We start from the raw sequence: 19,869 nt of genomic DNA, 5'->3' as shown, positions 1-19,869 counted from the left end.
AGAGCCGGAGGCTTCTTTCTTGTTGTTTACTTGGAATTAACTGGTGCGGGTGTTTTGTGGCCCACTTTTCGAGAGGCGCCTCTCTGATCCCCACGCACCCAGTGGGGCAGGCGAGCCATGGCGAGACGGTAGCTGTCCAGTGAGGTGCGATGACCTCTCCCACCGTCAGAGGAGACCCCTGGCGCTCGTTTCCTTCGCCAATTGGATGAGCTTATAACCGGTATCTGTCTCCTCCCGTGTTGAGTCGACATCTTGCGATGACGCTGGAGTGTCCTCTCAAGTGAAACTGAAGCTACAGAGCCTGGGCAGGGTGATATGGAGGGTCTGCTGTTGCCCATGCAGATAGAGTAATCTTGGTTTTAAGTCCTTGCTTTCCATCACCTTGAATACTTCTTACCAGTCCCTTCTTGCCTGCAAAGTTCCTTTTGAGAAATCAGCTGACAGTCTTATAGGCACCCCTTTGTAGGAAGCTCTCTGCTCTTCTTTTGCTGCTTTTAAGATTCTTTCTTTAACCTTTGGCATTTTAATTATGTGTTTTGGTGTGGTCCTCATAGGGTCCAAATTGTTTGGAACTCTCTGCTTCCTGGCCTGTATGTCTATTTCTTTCACCAAATTAGGAACATTTTCTTTCATTGTTTTTTCAAATGTTTTTAATTTCTTACTATTCCTCTTCTTCTGGCATCCCTACGATTTGAATGTTGGTGGGTTTAAAGTTGTCCCAAAGGTTCCTAATCATCTCATTTTTTTTCAATTCTTGTTTCTCCTTTCTGTTCCGGGTGACTGTTTATTTCATCCTTTTGTTCCAAATCATTGATTTGAGTCCTGGCTTCCTTCCCATCACTGTTGGTTCCCTTTATATTTTTATTTCACTTTGTATAACCTTCACTTTTATTTTGTGGCTGTACTCAATCATTTCTCTAAGCATCCTGATCACCAGTGTTTTCACTCTGCATCTGATAGGCTAGCTATCTTCTTTTAATTTAGTTTCCTTTCTGGGGTTTTAATCTGTTCTTTCATTTGGACCATACTTTGTCGCCTCAACTTGACAGCTTCCCCAGTTTGCTTCTGTGCCTTAGGTAGAGCTGTTGCATCTGTTACATTGTAAGAGATGGAGCCTTAGGTATTCGTCAGTGTGGGGCAACAAGACTCACTGCCTTGTGGCACTATGTGGAGGAGAGGTCAGAGAGGGAAGAGTGCTGCTTGTTTGGCATTTGCCCCTTTTCCAGTCACTTCACCCACTTCCTGTATGCGACTGGTGCCCCTCTAGCTGTTGCCCTGGTGATGGTTCCCAGAATGGGTGGGTTTGCATATGTTCTAGGACCATGGGGACTCTCTAAACAAACTCTCCTGAGAGATGGGCAGTTTCTTCTGCTGCCCCAAATCCCACTGGTTTTCAGACAGAAGCAGTAAGGCTTTATTTTCCCAGTGCTGAAACTGTGAACTGTGCAGTCTAGTCAGGGGCAGGGATTGCTCCCCAGATATCCTTCCCGGTTTTTATCCACCACGCATGAATGTGACCAGGACTGCCTGTTCTGCCAGCGCCACTGCTGCCTTGCTGCCACCACCTCGCCTCCACCACATCAAGTTCTCTCCACCCTACTCCCTGTCTCTGCCCTTCCAACTCATCAGGATGAATATTTATTCTTAATTCCTTGGCTGTCAGATTTCCATACAGTTTGATTTTCTGGCAGTTCTGTGTTTTTGGGTTTTTTTTTTTTTTTTTTTTTTTTTTTTTGAGGTTAATGTAATCCTTCTTATGGTTGTGTGAGGAGGTAAAGCATGTCTACCTACACCTCCATCTTGGCCGGAAGTTTGATCTCTTTTTCTGAGATATTTTTTTAAAAGAGATTCTGAGATCATACATTATCTGTTTTTATCTACAATTTATTTTTAATCTAAAATATTAGCAGTCACTGAATGAAAGAAATTTTTTACTTGTTTTGTTCTGGGTTTTTTTTGCTGATAACTGAGTCTGAGCTCAATTAATATACTGGATGAATTATATGGTGTAATCATATTTCACAGGCACTGTTAATTATCTATTCCAGAATACAGAAACTAAATGTCACCATGTTGATGGATCACTAATTAAACACTTGGATAGTACTTGACTTTAAAGTTATTTATAAAATATTAATTTTTCCTTTGAGTGCTAACTGAAATAGCATAAGAAATATGATAGAAAATTAAGAGAAGAGGAAGGATTTAATTACTACATTTTCCTGCAGTATTTATTATTATGCCTCAATAATTAACCTTTGTTGTGTGACACTCTAAAGTTTTCATTGAGCGGAGAACCTCCTGGGTTTTGGTCCTAGTTCTGTCATCTGTATAATGTTGGTCAATCTCTTAATTTCTCTAAGCTTAGGCATTATTATCCTCACTAAAATTCTAATGCATAAAGAAAGGTGGAGATAACAATACCTGGCCTGCATTCCTTAGGGAAGACTTACGAAAATAAACAAAGAGTATTATATGACAAAGCTCTGACATATTAGCTTTAGAAATATAATCCCAAGAATACAGATGTGATGACTGGAGCTCTAGCAGCATCCATCTTGGACCATGAGGTGCCCTTGAGGTTGAAAGTCAAGGATCATGGAGCAGAAGGATGGAAGGAGTCTGAGTATTGGGTTTTTGTGGAGCCTACATATCTGCCATGTATAGCTTGCTTCTGGACCTCTTTTACTTGAGAACGAAGTAAACTTTTGACTTAAAAAAAATTGAAATATATATATATATATATATATATATATATATATATATATATAGTATTAAAGAACTTTAATCTTTTCCAAACTTCTCTCCACTTTTAATGCCTTTCTTCTAAAAATGTTATGCTTAAAATTAAAAAAAAAAAAAAAAAGTTTAAAAAGCCCCTGTCAGTGTAGCTCCATTGGTTGGGCATCGTCTTGTAAACCAAAAGGACACCAGTTAGATTCCTGATCAGGGCACATGCCTGGGTTGCAGGTTCAGTCCCCAGTTGGGGTGTGTACAGAAAAGGCAGCCAATCGATGTTTCTCTCTCTCTCACCTCAATGTTTCTCTCCCTCCCTTCCCCAATCTCTAAAATCAAAAATAAAATTAAGAAAAATGTTTAATGTTATGCTGCCCTGGAAAACAAATTATGGTCCTTTATTCCCCGAGTCCTATCTATTGGATAACACGTTTCAATAACAAACTAACAAATTAAACTTTTTTTCAACAGCTTTTTTGTTGTGACTACATTTAGGAATGAGGGAGTAAGGGATACCAGGAATAAATTACAGAAGAATTTCTCTCCCTTCTTTCTTATTCACTTTCCCATAACTTCCCAGTTATGAGTCCTTTATTTTGGAAGTATATAGAGAACACTAAGTATGTAGAGTAAAAAGACAAGTTAATATTAGAAGTACTACTTTGAGAGAATCTCAGGCTTGAATCCTCATCTGTAGTTTCACTTAAATCACACCAGGTATAAAAGCCTTGTGACTCAGTGGTTTATGCAACAAGCTGGAAACTCAGGACCTGTGGGTTCTGGCCATGAGTCCAACATTTGTTTTTCACAAGTGAGCTAGTCATGTTCACTCCTGTTTTATTTAGTTTTTCATCTATTAATGAGGACAATGATGCCAAATGACTCCCCAAGGTTGTTAAAAACACACACACACACACACACACACACAACTCACAAACAGTTGTAATGCCATGAAAACTGTAAGAACGGTAGCTTTCATGGAAGAATAGTTGTTAAAATTCTGCTAAAGTTTTCTTTCTATTAAGCATTACTTTCACCTGAGCTAGAGGAAGAAGGAATATTGTGAATATGAAACAGGTAGGTAATTCTGAAACCTCTTTTTGATTATTAAACTCCCACTCAAACCTTCACAAAATACTAATAAGAGAGGTTTTTGAAAATGGTATTTGGCTTTCTTATCCCTTCTGTACTTACCCAGAGTGCAGGAGGATAGTGAGTAGGGAATGAGCCTAAAGAGAGAAAAGGTAAAAAAGTAATAGGTCTGGAAATCATTCATTCTTTGCCTGTTTAACCAATTCTTATTTTGTGCTTTCTGTGAGCAAGTGCTGTGTGCAGTACGCTAATTGTGAAACCCATCTTGTTAAGACAGCACCATACAGCTTTCCTAGAAGACAAAACCGAGGCTTAGAGAAATTAAGTGACTTTGAGTAAGAAATAGAATGGGTTTTTGAACCTGCATGTCTCTCACTTGAAAGCCCATGTTATTACTACCCTATTCTGTTTCAATAAAAGCAGAATTTATTTATGGAATAAACGTCAACCAAACCTGTCCTGAAAGTCATGAGGAAGTCAAGTAGTTCCAGGGATTCTCCCCATCTCTCCCACAGTCACATGGGTTATATCATGACATCTCTACATATCTCTGCATGTCTGCTTAACACTCCTTTCTTGACTAACCAGATTCTTCTTACTTTCTACTCTCCCACAAGGCTTCAACCTGCCAAATCCCTAACTCTACCCCATGGCATTTAGCTTTTGCCCTTGCAGCTTAATGACTTACTCTGTCTAGGTGTCCTACTTCAGATTCCTAACAGTGAGAATTGATTGGCCCAGATCATGTTCCTACACCAGCCAACAGGTTGCTGGCCAGCCTACATGGATTGATTAACTTGGGTCAAGTGCCCAAACCCTTGGCTATGGCTGAGGCTGGTCAGGACAGTCAAGTTCCTTGAGAACTGTGGTGTAAGTAGGTGGAAATTTTTGAAATTTAGCCTTTGCCGTTAAAAAAAATCTCCCAAACAAGATCTGTTCTTTTTTCCTTTATTCACATTTCTATGAACGATACTACCATACTTCTTATCCAGACTGAAAGTCTAAAACTTTTAAAAATTAAATTGATTTAATTTTGCTGGAAAAGTAACGAATGGTAAAAGTTGTCTCCTTTCTACCAAAGATTGTCAAGTTCCTCTATGTATGTTGAAGCATTTTATCCACAGTCCATTTTACATAAATGGAAGAAAACGATAAACACATGTGTGCCTAGCTTTCCTCATTTAATAGTTAGATCTTGTGGCTTATTCTATAGCAACACACACACACACACACATATATATATATATATATTTTTTTTTTTAAAGCAGCTTCATAGAGCTTAATTATATGCAAGTGATTTTGTTTTTTTAACCAGTGCCCTTTTGATAGGCAGGTATGTTGTTTACATTCTTGCCATTACAAATAAGGCTGCAATAAACATTTATGTTTGTACAGAGCTATAGATATTACCTATAAAATTTTCAGTCAAAGCATGCATGACTTTTCCATTTTAATACATTTATGGCCAAAATCCTCCAAAGATGTTGTATCAATTTTTCTTACCATCTGTGTATGAATGCCCTCATTTGCCCATACCATACTCTTAAAAAACAAAAAATATTTTATTTATTTTTAGAGAGAGGAAGGAGGGAGAAAGATAGGGAGAGAAACATCAGTTGATTGCCTCACCAATGCTCCCAGGCCAAGGACCAAACCGGCAACCTAGGCACACCCTGAACTGGAATCAACAGGTCACAGTTCGGTTTGCATAGTCTGGGCACAGTCTTGTGTTCTGTCAAACTTTCTGATCTATGTCAATGCAGTAAATTCAGTCATTTTTGAAATGAATGAATGAACGAATGAATGAATTTATTTTTCAGTCATTTTAAATTCTACCTTCTTTCTTGCTAAGTCAGTTACCTAGATCTGTGACTTCTTTCAGTGTTTCTCACCTCCATCTGTGTCTTTCTAGTTGCAGTACTATGACCTTAGTTTCAGCTTTTGCTGCTTCATGTATTGGCTTCCAATAACTCTCATTATATTCCTCCCCTTAAGAACTCACAATCTATCCAGAAGTGACAAGTTAATATTTTTCTAATTTTACTTCTATACTCAGAAACCTTTGGTGACTCCCATTGCCTACAATATCACATTCGCATTCTTAGCCAGGTAGGTATTCAATGGTAACCGGAGTCCAGTCCCCAGTTTATTCCTAAACCTTCATATGGAGAAAGGGGCCTACCACTGCTATTACCTATTTAATAAAATTCCTTGACCAATCTGATCTGTAAAAAATGGTTGTACATATTAAGTCCATGAATTAAATCCTTCGCTACTGTCACATAAGCACAAGTTCATGTTCCTCAGTGAAAGCCAATATGGTGTAGTGAAAGCAAAAGGATTTGAGTTCTGTTTGGCTCTGCTAAGAATACGCTGGGGGACCTTGGACAAACCACTTTCTTTGTAAAATGGTTTATTAGACTAAAATATTCTCTGATTACTAGGCTTAAAAAGATGTATAAAGATTTATAAAATCCATTTCACGGAGAAAAGTCTACTCAGTTTCAAAGTACAGCTAATCAAAAAGGCAATAAGACCAACTCCCTTAAATTCAGCTAACACTTGGGCCCCCACCATAAGCGTGGGATGTATCAATAGTACTAGGACGCACTTCAAATCTCAGGGTCACACTTTCCAGGGGCGATTTGCAATAAAGGAAAAACTCTTTCATTCAAAAGGCAGTTCATTTTTCTTAGCCGTAGCCATTCTAAAAGTCTAATTGCCATCCTGTCACAAAGCCAATAGTAACAAGAAGACTCACCGTTTGTGAACGCGGAGCTAACCTCACTACAGCTCCCAGAATGCCTCTCTTCCCACCACCGCCCTCTTCCCACCACCGCCCTCTTTCGCCTCCACTCTTGGGCTCCGGCCCGCCCAGACTTTAGTCCCAGCCTACGCGTAGCTGGCGGCGTCGCAGAAGCACTCTAGAAATATGCTTTTCCCACCTAGTCCGCAGTGAGCCCTCAAGTTCCAACTAAACTCTTACTCCGACTGACTAGGGTTTGCCGTGCTCAGAGTCGAACTGCCACCACCCAGCTCTCCCCAGACCTAAGAGCTTCCTGGTCGGGACCCGCCCCGGAAGTTGAGTCAGGTCCTCCAGCCAACAGCCGAGGCCCCTTCCATCCATTCCTAGACGGACAGGGGCGGGCGGAGCAGTCTGAGGGGAGCGGCCCGGAGACTGAGCGGGCGGGGGCGGGTCGGCGTGGCGTAGCGCCTGGGGCGGAGCCGCAGCTCTGGGCCGCGCGTCTAGGTGGCGGCCGGGGGCGCGCCGGTGGGGAGAGGCGGCTGCGGCTGCTGGTGGGGAACGGGAGGAAAGGAGCAAGCGGGAAGGGGAGGGTGGGGAAGGCGAGTAAGGCGAGCGGAGAGCAGTGTTCCTGAGGCGGTGGCGGCGCCTCCGTCTCCGGGGGAGGAGGAGGAGGGCGGGGAAGGAGGATGGAGCAAGCTGGGGGTTGGCGCTAGGCTCAGCGGGTCGCCGCGCACTGTGGGAGAGCGGCGGCAGCGCCTGGAAGTTGTAGGGTTGGGAGCCGGGCCGGTGCCGCCGCCTTGGGCGGTGAGGAGGAGGAGCGAGCGGCGAAGGTTAGCGGGGGTCGGGAGGGAGGGGACGACCGGGGGGAGCGAGCTGGGGAAGACGGAGCGGGCTCTGCGCCGGGCAGGCGGGCGGCGGCGGGGGGGCCAGCGACCGCAGCCGGGCGGACTTGGGAGGATGGAGCAAGTGGAGATCCTGAAGAAATTCATCCAGAGGGTCGAGGCCATGAAGAGTCCGGACCACAATGGGGAGGACAACTTCGCCCGGGACTTCATGGTGAGTCCTTCCCCGGTTGTCGCCTTCTCTCACCGGCACCGGAGCGTACCGCCGCCTTACCGGGCCGCCAGCGCTTTGTGTGCAGCACCGATGAGAGGGGCGGAGGGGCGCGCACCATCCCCGGGATCCGGTGAGACCTCCTCCTCCTCCTCCTCTCGGCCTCCTATCCCCTCTTGCGTTCGCGGGCGCTCTGGGCGCAAAGGGAGCGGCCACCGAGCCGAGCCCGCACTCAGCACCGCGGCCGGCGACCACCCATTGTTTCTAGTACCGGCATCCGGAGGCGAGTGAGGTCTCTGCTCACCTCTTCATCCAATCTGCCCTTCCTCGGAGGGTTGAGGTAGCGTTTCTGCCGTGGGAGGAGAGCAGATCGCGGCTGACAGAGGGAACGGGGGTGTTGAGGTTGGCATTAAATTGTGGGGTCCCTTTGCTTAAACTGGTCTGATAAGTATGCAAGGTAGGGCTTCTGCTGTTCCTGGGTTCGCAGTTACCTCAAACGACTGGGAGAGGGTTGTCTATAAGGTTTCTCGTGGTTTGGCTAATTCCCATTTACTTTCGCCCAGTTTCTTGTCTCCTGAGACGCAGGTTTGAGAAGGTGTTCGGGGTTAAAGTGACTAGGTTGAGGGTGTGTGTATGTGTGGAAGGGGGAGGGTTATACTGAAGGAAACCTCCTTCAGACTCCCTAGGGGATATTGCCGAAGGCGGAGGGGATGTGACTATCACTTCCTATCCGGGGTGGGGGTGGGGAACTTGGGAACAATAGTCCTGGTGGGGCGGAGGCGACGGTGCGGGCCGAAGCCCTGAACTGGGAGATAACCTTCTCAGCCTCCCCTCCCCCCCTTTCCGCCCTCTGCTTGTGCTGGCGCGCTGGAAACGAGGTTAAAAGTCTAGTTCGTGAAATTCTCTAGAAACGTCACTTTGAGGGGGTCAGATCCGAAGGCGTGGGACCAGAAGTAGACTTCCTTCATTGCCCCCCGCCCCCCTTATTTTCTGCTGGACAGTGTTCCTTTAGGGTTGTTTCCCGGCTTAGGAGGCGGTGGTTGCGGCGGCTGCTCCTACGGATGTTGCGCAAGACGGGCGTTGGAAACCCTGGAGGTCTGGGGAATGGAAAAGGAAGTGGGATTTGGGGAAGTGGGTTGCTTTTTAGCCTTGGCGGGATTTGGGAATGGGAAATAAGCTAGGGGACGTTTTGCTCCTGGGCAAGGTCCACCCCAACAATAATCATTTAACCCGGAATTTCTGTATTGTGAAAAGTATACACAGTTAATGTATGTAAAATTAGTGAGCAGCAAACATTGTTAATGTTTCCCTCAAGATACAACTGGTTTACAAGGTGCAGGTGAAGTGACTTTTAGTACTGTAATACTTTTTCACGTTTTAAAGAGATTTCAGTGTAGTAAAGCTAGTGTTAAAATGAACAGCTTATAACATAGATCCACAGTGTTGTTGAGCCTTGTGATTCCCGCCTTTCTAGACTAGTTAATAGAAGGTAGGAGTAAGGTTTTGTTAGTATTTTTTGAAGGTGGGAAAATATAGTTTTAAATAATCTGTACCTTATTTTGAGCCTTTTCTCTTGATATTTAATCTATGAATTTTTGAAAAATTACTTTTTGATCTGAGAAGGGTAAAGAAAAGATGAAGATTTTCCTTAATGCAAATTTTTATTGTTGGTATTTTTGAATAGTGTCAATAATTGGATAGAAACCCCGTTTTACTACTCTTAACAAAAATAGAAGAAACTATTTACTGAGGATGTTTAAAACATGTAAAACTAGTCTTTCGCAGTCTTATTTTGGTTATGGAAGGATAGGTGGTGTGGTCTCTGGCTAGTTCTTTGCATGCTAGTCATTTTGTTATCCCTGGGCATATCTAGTCAGGAAGAGCATTGTTCGGTGATGCAGGCCATCAGCACAGGTGCCCAGTCTCTGAACTCCTGTACAATGGAAGTCGCCCTAGAGTTTATGCTTTAGGGATGAGCCAGCGGTTCCTATTGGAGATTTCATTACTCAAGGACTTGAATCAGTTTCTTTTTTCTTTCATAATAGCTAGGGATAGCTAGGTGATTCTGCATTTGAGATTTGATGACTAACGTCGTTCTTGTATAGTATTTGCTTTTTAAGTTCCGTGATGGATAAGCAATAGCTAAAATTAAGGCTGCTAGTCAGAACTGCTTTTCCCTTGACTAGAAAATTGGAGGGAAACTACCTTCTGCCATAGAAAGTGAATAGATCAGCTAACTGTTCTGTTGTTTTTCAATTCTGATGTGGATTAAATACATTTTTAAATCTTAGCAATTTAGAACTGAACTTTAGATATAATCTAGGTAAATAACCCTGTTGAATTACAAAGTAATGCTCATCATTTTAAATTTGGAAACTATAGAATAATAATAATGCCCTACTCTTAGAAAAATAGGATGGGCATCTAAACTGTTACCTTCCCATCGTTCTATCCAGTCTTCCTATACAGTCATTGATTTTCAGCCTTTTTCATCTAATGGCACACATAAACTAATTACTAAAATTCTGGGGTACACCAAAAATATTTTTTGCTGATCTTACAAAAATAGGTATAATTTTTAAAAAGATTTTCTAAGTTTATTTTTAGAGAGAGGGAGAGGGAGGGAGAAAAAGGGAGAGAAACATCCATGTGTGGTTGCCTCCCACATACCCCCAATTGGGGACCTGGCCTGTAACCCAGGCATGTGCTCTGACTGGGAATCAAACCAGCAACCCTTTGGTGAGAAGGTATAATTTTGATTCATTCACACCGATGGCTATTGTTGTGTTAGCTGTTGCCTTTTTTTTTTTTTTTTTGACAGTCGGAGGCAAAAGAGGTCAGTGTCTCTAAGTAGTCAGGTATTGCATGTTTTAAAAGTTCTTCTGGCATACTGGTTGAAAATCACTGTTGTAATCCCATCACCCAAAGGCTGTGTTTTAAATCTTTTTTATCTTTATGACATTTTTATTTATGCAGAGAGACTTGAACTGTATATACTCATTTAATCTTACTTTGGACATGAATCTATAAACATGTATAGTTAAGTGTAGTTCTTTTTAGAATATTACAGTACAGTTGGCATGTATTATTAGTCTGTTAATGTTTGCTTAAGTATATTTTATTGATTATGTTGTTACGGTAGTCCCAATTTTTTTCCCCTTTGCTCCCCTCTGCCCAGTACCCCCCTTCTCTCCAGCAGTCCCACGCCCCCTTAGTTCATGTCCATGGGTTGTGCATATAAGTTCTTTGGCTTCACCCTTTACTATATTATTCTTAACTTACCCCTGTCTATTTTGTACCAATCGAGTATGCTTTGTAATTCCTGCACCATTTCCCCATTTTCCCCCCACCCCCATCCAGCTAATAACCCCCCAAATGATCCCCATACCTGTGATTCTGTTCCTATTCTGGTTTGCTTAGTTGGATTTTGTTTTTATTTTTTAAGATTTAGTTGTTGTTACTTGTGAGTTTGTTGTCATTTTAGTGTTCATAGTTTTGATCTTTTTCTTAAGTAAGTCCCTTTGACATTTCATATATTAATGGCTTGGTGATGATGAACTCCTTTAGCTTTACCTTGTCTGGGAAGCACTTCATCTGCCCTCCCATTCCAAGTGATAGCTTTGCTGGATAGAGTAATCCTGGTTGCAGGTTGCCTTTCATCACATTGAATACTGCTTGCCAGTCCCATCCTGCCTGCAAAGTGTCCTCTGAGAAATCAGCTGATAGGCCTATAGGCACCCCCCTATAGGCAACTCTCCACCACTCTCTTGCTGCTCCCAGGGCTCTGTCTTTATCTTTCACCTTAGGCATCTCAGTCATGATGTGTCCTGGTGTGGTCCCCTCTGGGTCCAGCTCTCCCGGGACTCTCTGTGTTTCCCAGACCTGTATGTCCATCTCTTTTGCAAAATTTGGGAACTTTTCCTCCTTTTTTAAAATTCTTGCTTCCTCATTCTGCACTGGTTGACTGTTATTTTCTTCCTTATGTTCCAAATCATTGATTTGAACCCTGGTTTCCTTCCTTTCACCATTGGTTTTATGTGCATTTTTCTTCGTTTCACTTAGCATAGCCTTCACTTCTTCCCTTATGCGTTTGCCATACTCAAGCATATCTGTCAAGCCTGTGAGCATCTTTATCACCAGTGTTTTGAATTCTTCATCTGTTAGGTTGTCTTATCTCCTCATCTGGGAGGTTGGCTATCTCCTCGTTGCTTAGTTCTCCCACTGGAACCTTGATCCGGTCCCCCTTTTGGGCCATACTTTTCTACCTCTTCATTCTGACAGGCTCCTGTGTTTGTTTGCCTCTGTGTCCCAGGTAGAGCTGTTGCTCCTGTTACGTTTTGAGGGGCGGTGCCTTAGAGATTCGTCAGTACAGGGTGGGCGACCTGTTTCACCACATTGTGGCACTGGATGTGGGGGAGGGGGCCGTGAGGGAACAATGCCGCCTGCCCTACACCCGCCCCTTTTCCAGGCACCTCCCATTTCTGCACTGGACTGGCGCCCCTCTAGTTACTGCCTTGGCCGTCGTTCCCAGAGTGGGTTGGTCTGCAGATGTTCTAGGACTGTGGGGACCCTTTAAACAAGCAGACTGTTGAGAGACCAGCAGTTTCTTCTTCCGCCCCAGCCCGCACTGGTCTGCACAGTCAGAAGCAATGAGGCTTCGTTTTCCCTCGTGCTGGGACGGTGAGCTGCGAGGTCCAGTGAGGAGCTAGGAATGCTCGCTCCCCAGGTGTCCTCCTGACTTTAAAAGGCATGACAGAGCTTTCTGCTGGCCTGGCAGTGCTGCTGCTATTGCTGCCACCACACAATTATCCTCTCTGCCCTGGCTCTGCCCCTCCTACCTGTCTGGATGAGTATTTATTCTTTGTATCTTTGTTGGCTGGACTTCCATGTAGTTTGATTTTCTGGAACTTCTGGTTGTTTCTAGTTTTGAGGTAGTTGTATTCCTTCTTAGTTGTGGAAGGAGACGCAGCAAGTCTGTCTATGCCTCCATCTTCTGTTAATGTTTTAACACTTTTCTGACCATACTACATATACCATTTAATATTCTTGTTTTTATTTTTTTTAACTTAACATTTTGATTAGTGTTTTTCATTTGTAAAAATAGTTTTAAGTGGCTACCTAATATTTCACTTGGAGACTTTTGTAACTTAACAATTTCCTTGTGATTGAATGTTTAGGTCATTTATTTTCTGCTATTATATATCATAGTTCTGTAATGAACATTAATACATAAAACTTCTTTATTTTGGGTTATTGCATAAGATATTTCTAGGTGTGTAAGTACTAGGTAGAAGGATGTAAACATTTAATATATGTTTATAACTATTTTAAGAAGTACCAGTTTATACAACTGTCAATAATGTATGAGTGCTTATATAATAATTATCTTGATCTTTTATCATCTGATGTTTGAAAACTGGTGCGTTATTTTAATTTGAATTTCTTGTGTTTTAATGTGAATTTCTTGATGACTAGTGAGGGTGTCATTAACTGTTGTATGAATTGTGTATTCGTGTCCATGCCTGTTGTGGCCCCTTCTTAAAGAGGAGAAAACTAAGGTATCCAGATGGTGTATACTGGGGGGCTGAGATGATTATTTACATGTCGAAGGTTAAACAGATGATTTGTGGCAAATCCAGGACTGATATTACCTACTTCAGCTTTTAGTATTCTTTCCAAGATGGCAGGCAATGATCACAACAGACATATGAGTAATGAATCGTGGAGTACTTTCATGTTTGACGGATCTGGGTTTTACTCCCTTCTCTGCCATTAGCCAGCTACCAGACCTTGGGCAGGACACTTAACAGAAAATGAAATACCTGAGTTCTCTCATATTTAAAAGAAGAAAAGTGTACCTTCTTTACAAGGCTGAAGTAAGAGACTGAAATATAGGGTCATCATCTAACAAATTATTGTGTCAGTAAGGTCTCTATATTCTCATATAGTTAATCTATTCAGTATACGTTTAGTTATAGATAACTAAAGATGGAAGGAAAGGGGTTTGTGGCCTTTAGTTTTCAGCCATTTTCTTTTGCCTTTTAAAGCTTTATCATGTCTAATCTAAAACAGGTAGATTTATTCTGATCATAGTTAAGAGCTATCTAATGTACGTTAGACACTTGTATATAAAAAAACCATAAAAGATGTCACGTAAAGTATGAGTAAATATGGCCATTTCAGCTTAACAACCAGTTTTCTCTCCACTTATGAAGGTGAAAACAAAACTTTTAATGAGTGGGCTCAGTGGAGTATTTAAAAAACAGGATGCAGCAGAGGTGTGGATTATAGTACTTACATTTGTGAAACATTGGGAAGAGAGGATTTATGGACATTTTTCTAAGGCTAAACTGGGGTATAAGAGTAAATTATATTAAAAAATACTATTTAAAATAACTAAATTAAGATCTTATGAATATTGTGGCTTGTAGGTGTTTTAAAAAATAACAGCTCTATTGAGATATAACTCACCATAAAATTCATAAATTTAAGCTGTACAATTTCATATTTTTTAGTATATATACAAAATTGTGCAACCATCACCATAATTTTTATCAGTCCCTCTCTCCCCCACTAAAGAAACCGCATACCCATGGGCAGTCATTCCTCCCTTTCTCCTGTCCCCAGCCCTAGGCAACCACTAATGTAATTTCTGTCTCCATTGATTGCTTCTTCTAGACATATAAATGGAATCATACCACATGGCCTCTTTTGTGACTTTACTTCTTTGACTTAATGCTTTCATTTCAAGGTTTACCCATGTTGTTGGATCAAAAATACTTCATTCCTTTTTAAGACTAAATAATATTGTAATGGATATACCACATTTTGTTTATCCATTTATCTGGTGATGAACATTTGAGTTATTTATACTCTTTGGAATATTTTGTAATTCTATAATATACAAAATGTAATATTTTTGTATTTTATGAATAATACTATGGTGAACATTTATTGTATAGGTTTTGTTTAGGATATGTTTTCAGTTATCTTGGGTATAAACCTAGCAGTAGAATTACTGAGTAATATGACAACTCTATGTTTATCATTTTGAGGAACTGCCAGACTGTTATCCAAAGCTGCTGTACATTTTGCATTTTCACCAGGAAGCACATTTTTTATTCCTACCAATTTCTCTACATCTTCACTAGCACTTGTTACTATCTGCCTTTGATTATAGTCATTCTAGTGAGTGTGAGGTGGTATCTTGCTGTTGGCTTGTAGGTTTGTAAAATATCTCAGTAAGTTTATATAAATGGTGCTATATGTTTCATGTGTCTTTCAAAGCTTGAGTGATAGGTTATATTTTCCAGTCTCTGCATTTGAGCTAATCTTAGTGCTTTCCCAGTTCTACAGGGTTAGTTAAGATTTCCTTATACATTCTTTGATGGGTGTCCAGCCAAACAGATATATATTTTAACTAACTACACAAATGGAAGGGAATTTTTAAGTAACTTTCCAGACATGGCTCACTGAAACAGCCACTAAAACTTTACCTCGCGTTAATTTTAAATAATTTTTCCCTGTATTTACTTTTAGAATATTGCTAGTTTTTTTCCTTCAATACTTGAAATTTAATTTAGAAAAGGTTTTTGAAAGTTTGAAAATGAAAGTAAAATATTAACATTTATATAGATTAATGTTTTTGTTCCTGTGTTTAAACACTACTGTGTTTCTGTAGCACTCAGTTCATTAGATTGATAAACATTTACTTTTTTTTACCTCCCCAGACTGAAAGCCTACAAGGCTAGAGACTGAGACTTCATTATCTGTGTCCCCACTGCTTAATATAGTGCCTGGCATTTAATAGGCATTAATGGTCATTGCATGAGCAGAAATTGTAGTGATCTTAATGCTGGGATACAAATTTATTTTTCAGGCAGATTCTTCAAATGGTCCATGGGGCTTTTCTCTCAGGTCAGTGTGAGAACTGCTTTTCCCCTTTATGTGCCTACAGGTGTGCTTGTGCAGCTGTATTTGTATTTTCAATGTCCATTGAAAAAGAAAATACAAGATAAAGTACTAAACCGAATTCAATAAAACTCTAAATATATTTTATTAATTGTTATATCTTGTATGTAAATATGAAAAATACTTTAATACATATTTTTCTGTCATTGGTTGGTGTGTGTAAAGGATTCAGGGAACGACTTAAGAATGACTACTTGTGTATCCTCCACCCCATGAGTCACACTGTGGGGACATTATCTTAGAATATTAATTTTAACAAAGTGTCTACTTTTTTTGTGTTCACTTTTAACTTTTAGTTTTAGATTGTTTTAATCAAAGTCAGATATCATGTCATTGGCATCTCTTCAGAAATAGTGGTATCTTGAGAGTTTGGGGAGTGACTATAGCAATATCTGTTTTATCCTTGCCTCTAGTTTCTTGCCTCATCCAATCCATACTCACTTTCCTAAAATACTGCTTTCAAGTGTTGGCATCAGTGGGATAAAGGAAAACTTAATCGTTGAAAAGTCAGGAGATGTGGGTTTGAGTCCCAGTGTTGCTGCTTAGTTCTGTTTCTTTAACACATTTATATAGGACCATATTGGAAACATGGTTTTATTTTTATTATTTAAAAAATTATGTTAAAAAAACTCATCAAGGCTCCCTTTGACCATTAAATTGAAATTTTAAGTGCCTAAGCCAACTCAAAGCAGCAGATCTAAGCTCTTCTTTTTTTTTTTTCCAATTGTAATTACAGTAGTCCTTCTCTATATTGCAGTTCACTTATCGCAGCCTCAGTGTATCGTGGGATTTTTAAAAATACTATATTTAATTATCGCGGATTTTTCACTATTTTGCAGTACTGTATATGTATGTTAAAGTTACATATGTTTAAGAGTGTAGAATGTTTAAGAACATAAGTAGTGTTTATAAAGTGTGGAAAAGGTTAAGGGAGTGGGAAAGGTTAATAAGGGACTGGGAACTGTTTATAAGTGTGTGGGAAGAGTTTATAAAGCCTTAAATTATAAATACTAAAATAAATGTAAGGTTCCTACTTTGTGGATTTTCGCCTATCTCGGGGGCGGGGGGGGTCTAGAATGTAATACCCATGATAAGTGAGGGAATACTGCATACGCCTGTCAGTCTTCCCAGTTTCTCTTTATTCTGTACCCCCAATTTTGTAAGTTTTGCCCTAGTTCAGAATCACAGGCCAATAGGGATAAAGTCTATACTTCTTAGCCTGGCATTCCAGAGCCTTCTTAATATAGTGTCACGTTACCTTTCTAGTGTTAAAATTCCTGTACTCTGCAATATGTATCTCCTCTTAACTTTTGGAATAAGCTATTTCTTGTCCTTGAGCATTCCTGCTGAATGAATTAAATCTTGCTTATCTGTGCTATACTTGTTGAACATACCTTTTCTATTTTATAGACTGATTCTTTGAAGATCAGAAAACTAAAAATTTAGAATGACTTTACCATGTTCACAAAGAACTCAGAAGCAAAAATGTAGTTCTCACTGTCTTGGATAAATATTTTAATCCAGTTTATTTTATATTTTCTGTAGTATTTAAATATTTTATGTTTATGCAGTCACATCTTGACAATTATCTACTTTCCTCTGAAATCACACAAAAATCTTGTTTCCATTTGTACAGTATTTTAGTGTCTGAACTGGCTTAACTGGTTTATGGCAGATATACATAGTTACTCTAAAAGTTTTCCCTAGAGAATGTGGAATGTGGATCCAGTTAATCTCAGGCTTTGGGATGTATGCTAATATCTACATTTCCTGTAACAACTTTTTTTAAATGTAATCTGCACTTGAAAATCTATTTAACATTTGAGTAGCTACCCTGGTAGGCTCCAAAGGAATGCAAAAATGTGCCCTTGTTATCTTTCCTTGGTTCCTACCATCCACCATTCATACAAAAGATAATTCATTCAGTGTCCACTATGGCCTAGGCATTGTGTTCAGAACTGGCAATTGAAAGTCGTCGGCAGCCGTCCGTCTGGAGAGAGGATGGTGTAGCTTCTTAAGAGTCTATCTGCACCGCCGAGAATGGCTGTGCAGTCCCACTCGGGAGTGACACGGTATCTGTCTCCTCCCGTGTTGAATCAACATCTTGCGATGACGCTGGAGTGTCCTCTCCAGTGAAGCTGAAGCTACAGAGCCTGGGCAGGGTGATATGGGGGGTCTGCTGTTGCCCATGCAGCAGACCCCCCCTCTCTTCGCAGCTGAAGGGTCCAAGGGAAAGACGGAGTCAATACAGCTTGGCTTCAGGTGCGCCGCAGGAGTTGCCGGTGTTGACTACAATGTCAAACCGCCTTAGGGACTCCGGCTCCGGATTTTCTTTCGGGGTTTACCCCCTTACCTTTCCCCTGAAGAGGTATGCCGCAAGGCAGTGGAGGTTTTTTGGAGTCAGAGTTTTCCTTCTCTGATGTGCCCTGACTGGAAGATCGAACCAGCGACACTTAGCTCGCAGGCCGACGCTCAATCCACTGAGCCAAACCAGCCAGGGGGCAATTGAAAGTAGGACAGTCATTTTCTCTAGAAGTTTTCCTGGGGTCAGTGGGTGGGCTTCAGGAGGCCTGTGAATCCTCTCCATTTATCCATAATATTTTGTGTGTTCAGTAAACCCATTAGGGTGGGGTCAGTTGGAGTGGAGAATATTCATAGCTCTCAGGTTCTCAAGGGGCTTGGGTTCCAAAAACCTTGAAACCTCTATGCTAGTAGAAAGACAACGAACATTTGTAGCCTTACAGGAATTAATTTCTATCTTGACCCTGCTATGATACAAGCAGATTATCTAGGGAAATTAGAGATACAATACCTATCAGGAAGGACCAAGATCAAGATAATATGTATGTGGCCCTGGCTGGTATGACTCAGTGGATTGAGTCGTCGTTGTCGGCAGCCGTCCGTCTCGAGAGATGATGGTGTAGCTTCTTAAGAGTCTATCTGCACCGCCGAGAATGGTTGTGCAGTCCGACTCGGGAGTGACACGGTATCTGTCTCCTCCCGTGTTGAATCGACATCTTGCGATGACGCTGGAGTGTCCTCTCCAGTGAAGCTGAAGCTACAGAGCCTGGGCAAGGTGATATGGAGGGTCTGCTGTTGCCCATGCAGCAGACCCCCCCTCTCTTCGCAGCTGAAGGGTCCAAGGGAAAGACGGAGTCAATACAGCTTGGCTTCAGGTGCGCCGCAGGAGTTGCCGGTGTTGACTACAACGTCAAACCGCCTTAGGGACTCCAGCTCCGGATTTTCTGTCGGGGTTTACTCCCTTAGCCTTTCCCCAGAAGAGGTATGCCGCAAGGCAGCGGAGGTTTTTTGGAGTCAGAGTTTTCCTTCTCTGAGTGGATTGAGTACCAGCCTGCAAACCAATGGGTTACTGGTTTGATTCCCAGTCAGAGCACATGCCTGGGTTGCAGGCCAGGTCCCCAGTTGGGGGTAAGATGTCAGCATATTACTCTGATGGAAATGTATTTAAGATGGAAACCATAGAGGCAGGAAAGCATAAATCTGCCTGAAAAACCATGAATAGTTTTAGCAAAGAGGCCCCATTTGAACTGACTTCTTGAAGAGTTTGCCAGGTGGACTAGGATAAAAGGCATTTCAGACATAGTTAAGAACTGTGGGTTTTAGATGAGAGGAACAAGGTGGCACTAATAAAATATGGAAAGTCCATGTACCCAAATAGTAGGAAGGCATTCCCTAAGGGCAAAAAACTTACTTCTCTGAGATGAATATGAAATTGACTTCTACATTCCTGAATGTTTTGGTGAGAAGTGTTTTGATGTGTTACTGTGGCATAGTTTTTCATCTTAACAATGTATGGTTTGGTTGGTATGAAGAATCTTTTTATTTTTTAATTTCAATTTTATTTTTTTTAATCCTTGACTAAGGATGTTTATTGATTGTGGGGGGGCATTGATTTGTTGTTCAACTTATTTATGCATTCATTGGTTGCTTCTTGTACATGCCCTGACTGAGGATCGAACCTGCAACTTTGGCGTATGTGGATGATGCTCTAACCAACTGAGTTACCTTGCTAGGGCTTGTTGACTATTTTTTTTTTTTTTTTTTAAGTCCTTTCTTCCCTTGATGTTGATACATCATTAAACATGGTGTATCAGCTATTTTGTGGTCTCTTTCCAATATTATTGGCTCAGTTATAGCATACTTTCTTATTTTTGATGTTCTTAGATCCTAAGAGAAATATAATTGAATACTTAACTATTTAGAAATAAGAAATAATATTACTCATCTTGTAAAATTGACTATAGTGGCAT

The 19,869-nt window shown here is 41.2% G+C and overlaps 1 protein-coding gene and 1 long non-coding RNA gene across 2 annotated transcripts in view; one reads left to right on the top strand and one right to left on the bottom strand.

Annotated features, from left to right (window-relative positions):
- Positions 1–6,870, bottom strand: part of LOC150001697 (uncharacterized) — a 93,721-nt gene extending 86,851 nt beyond the window's left edge. The window contains exon 1 of the long non-coding RNA XR_016512940.1: positions 6,774–6,870. This is a non-coding gene — a long non-coding RNA (uncharacterized LOC150001697). The remainder of the gene's footprint in view (positions 1–6,773) is intronic.
- Positions 6,871–7,463: 593 nt separating this feature from the next.
- The window catches only part of PTPN12 (protein tyrosine phosphatase non-receptor type 12), a 91,851-nt gene continuing 79,445 nt past the window's right edge, over positions 7,464–19,869 (top strand). Inside the window, exon 1 of the mRNA XM_090287305.1 lies at positions 7,464–7,630. Coding sequence (XP_090143431.1) covers positions 7,532–7,630 — 99 coding nt within the window. The 5' untranslated portion in view covers positions 7,464–7,531. The remainder of the gene's footprint in view (positions 7,631–19,869) is intronic.

The sequence above is a fragment of the Furipterus horrens genome, unplaced genomic scaffold (assembly GCF_987537825.1).
Source record: "Furipterus horrens unplaced genomic scaffold, mFurHor1.1.pri manual_scaffold_9, whole genome shotgun sequence".
In the NCBI taxonomy this organism is placed as follows: Eukaryota; Metazoa; Chordata; class Mammalia; order Chiroptera; family Furipteridae; genus Furipterus; species Furipterus horrens.
The sequence above is the reverse complement of the archived record's forward strand: the minus strand, read 5'-3'. Positions and strand labels throughout refer to the sequence as shown.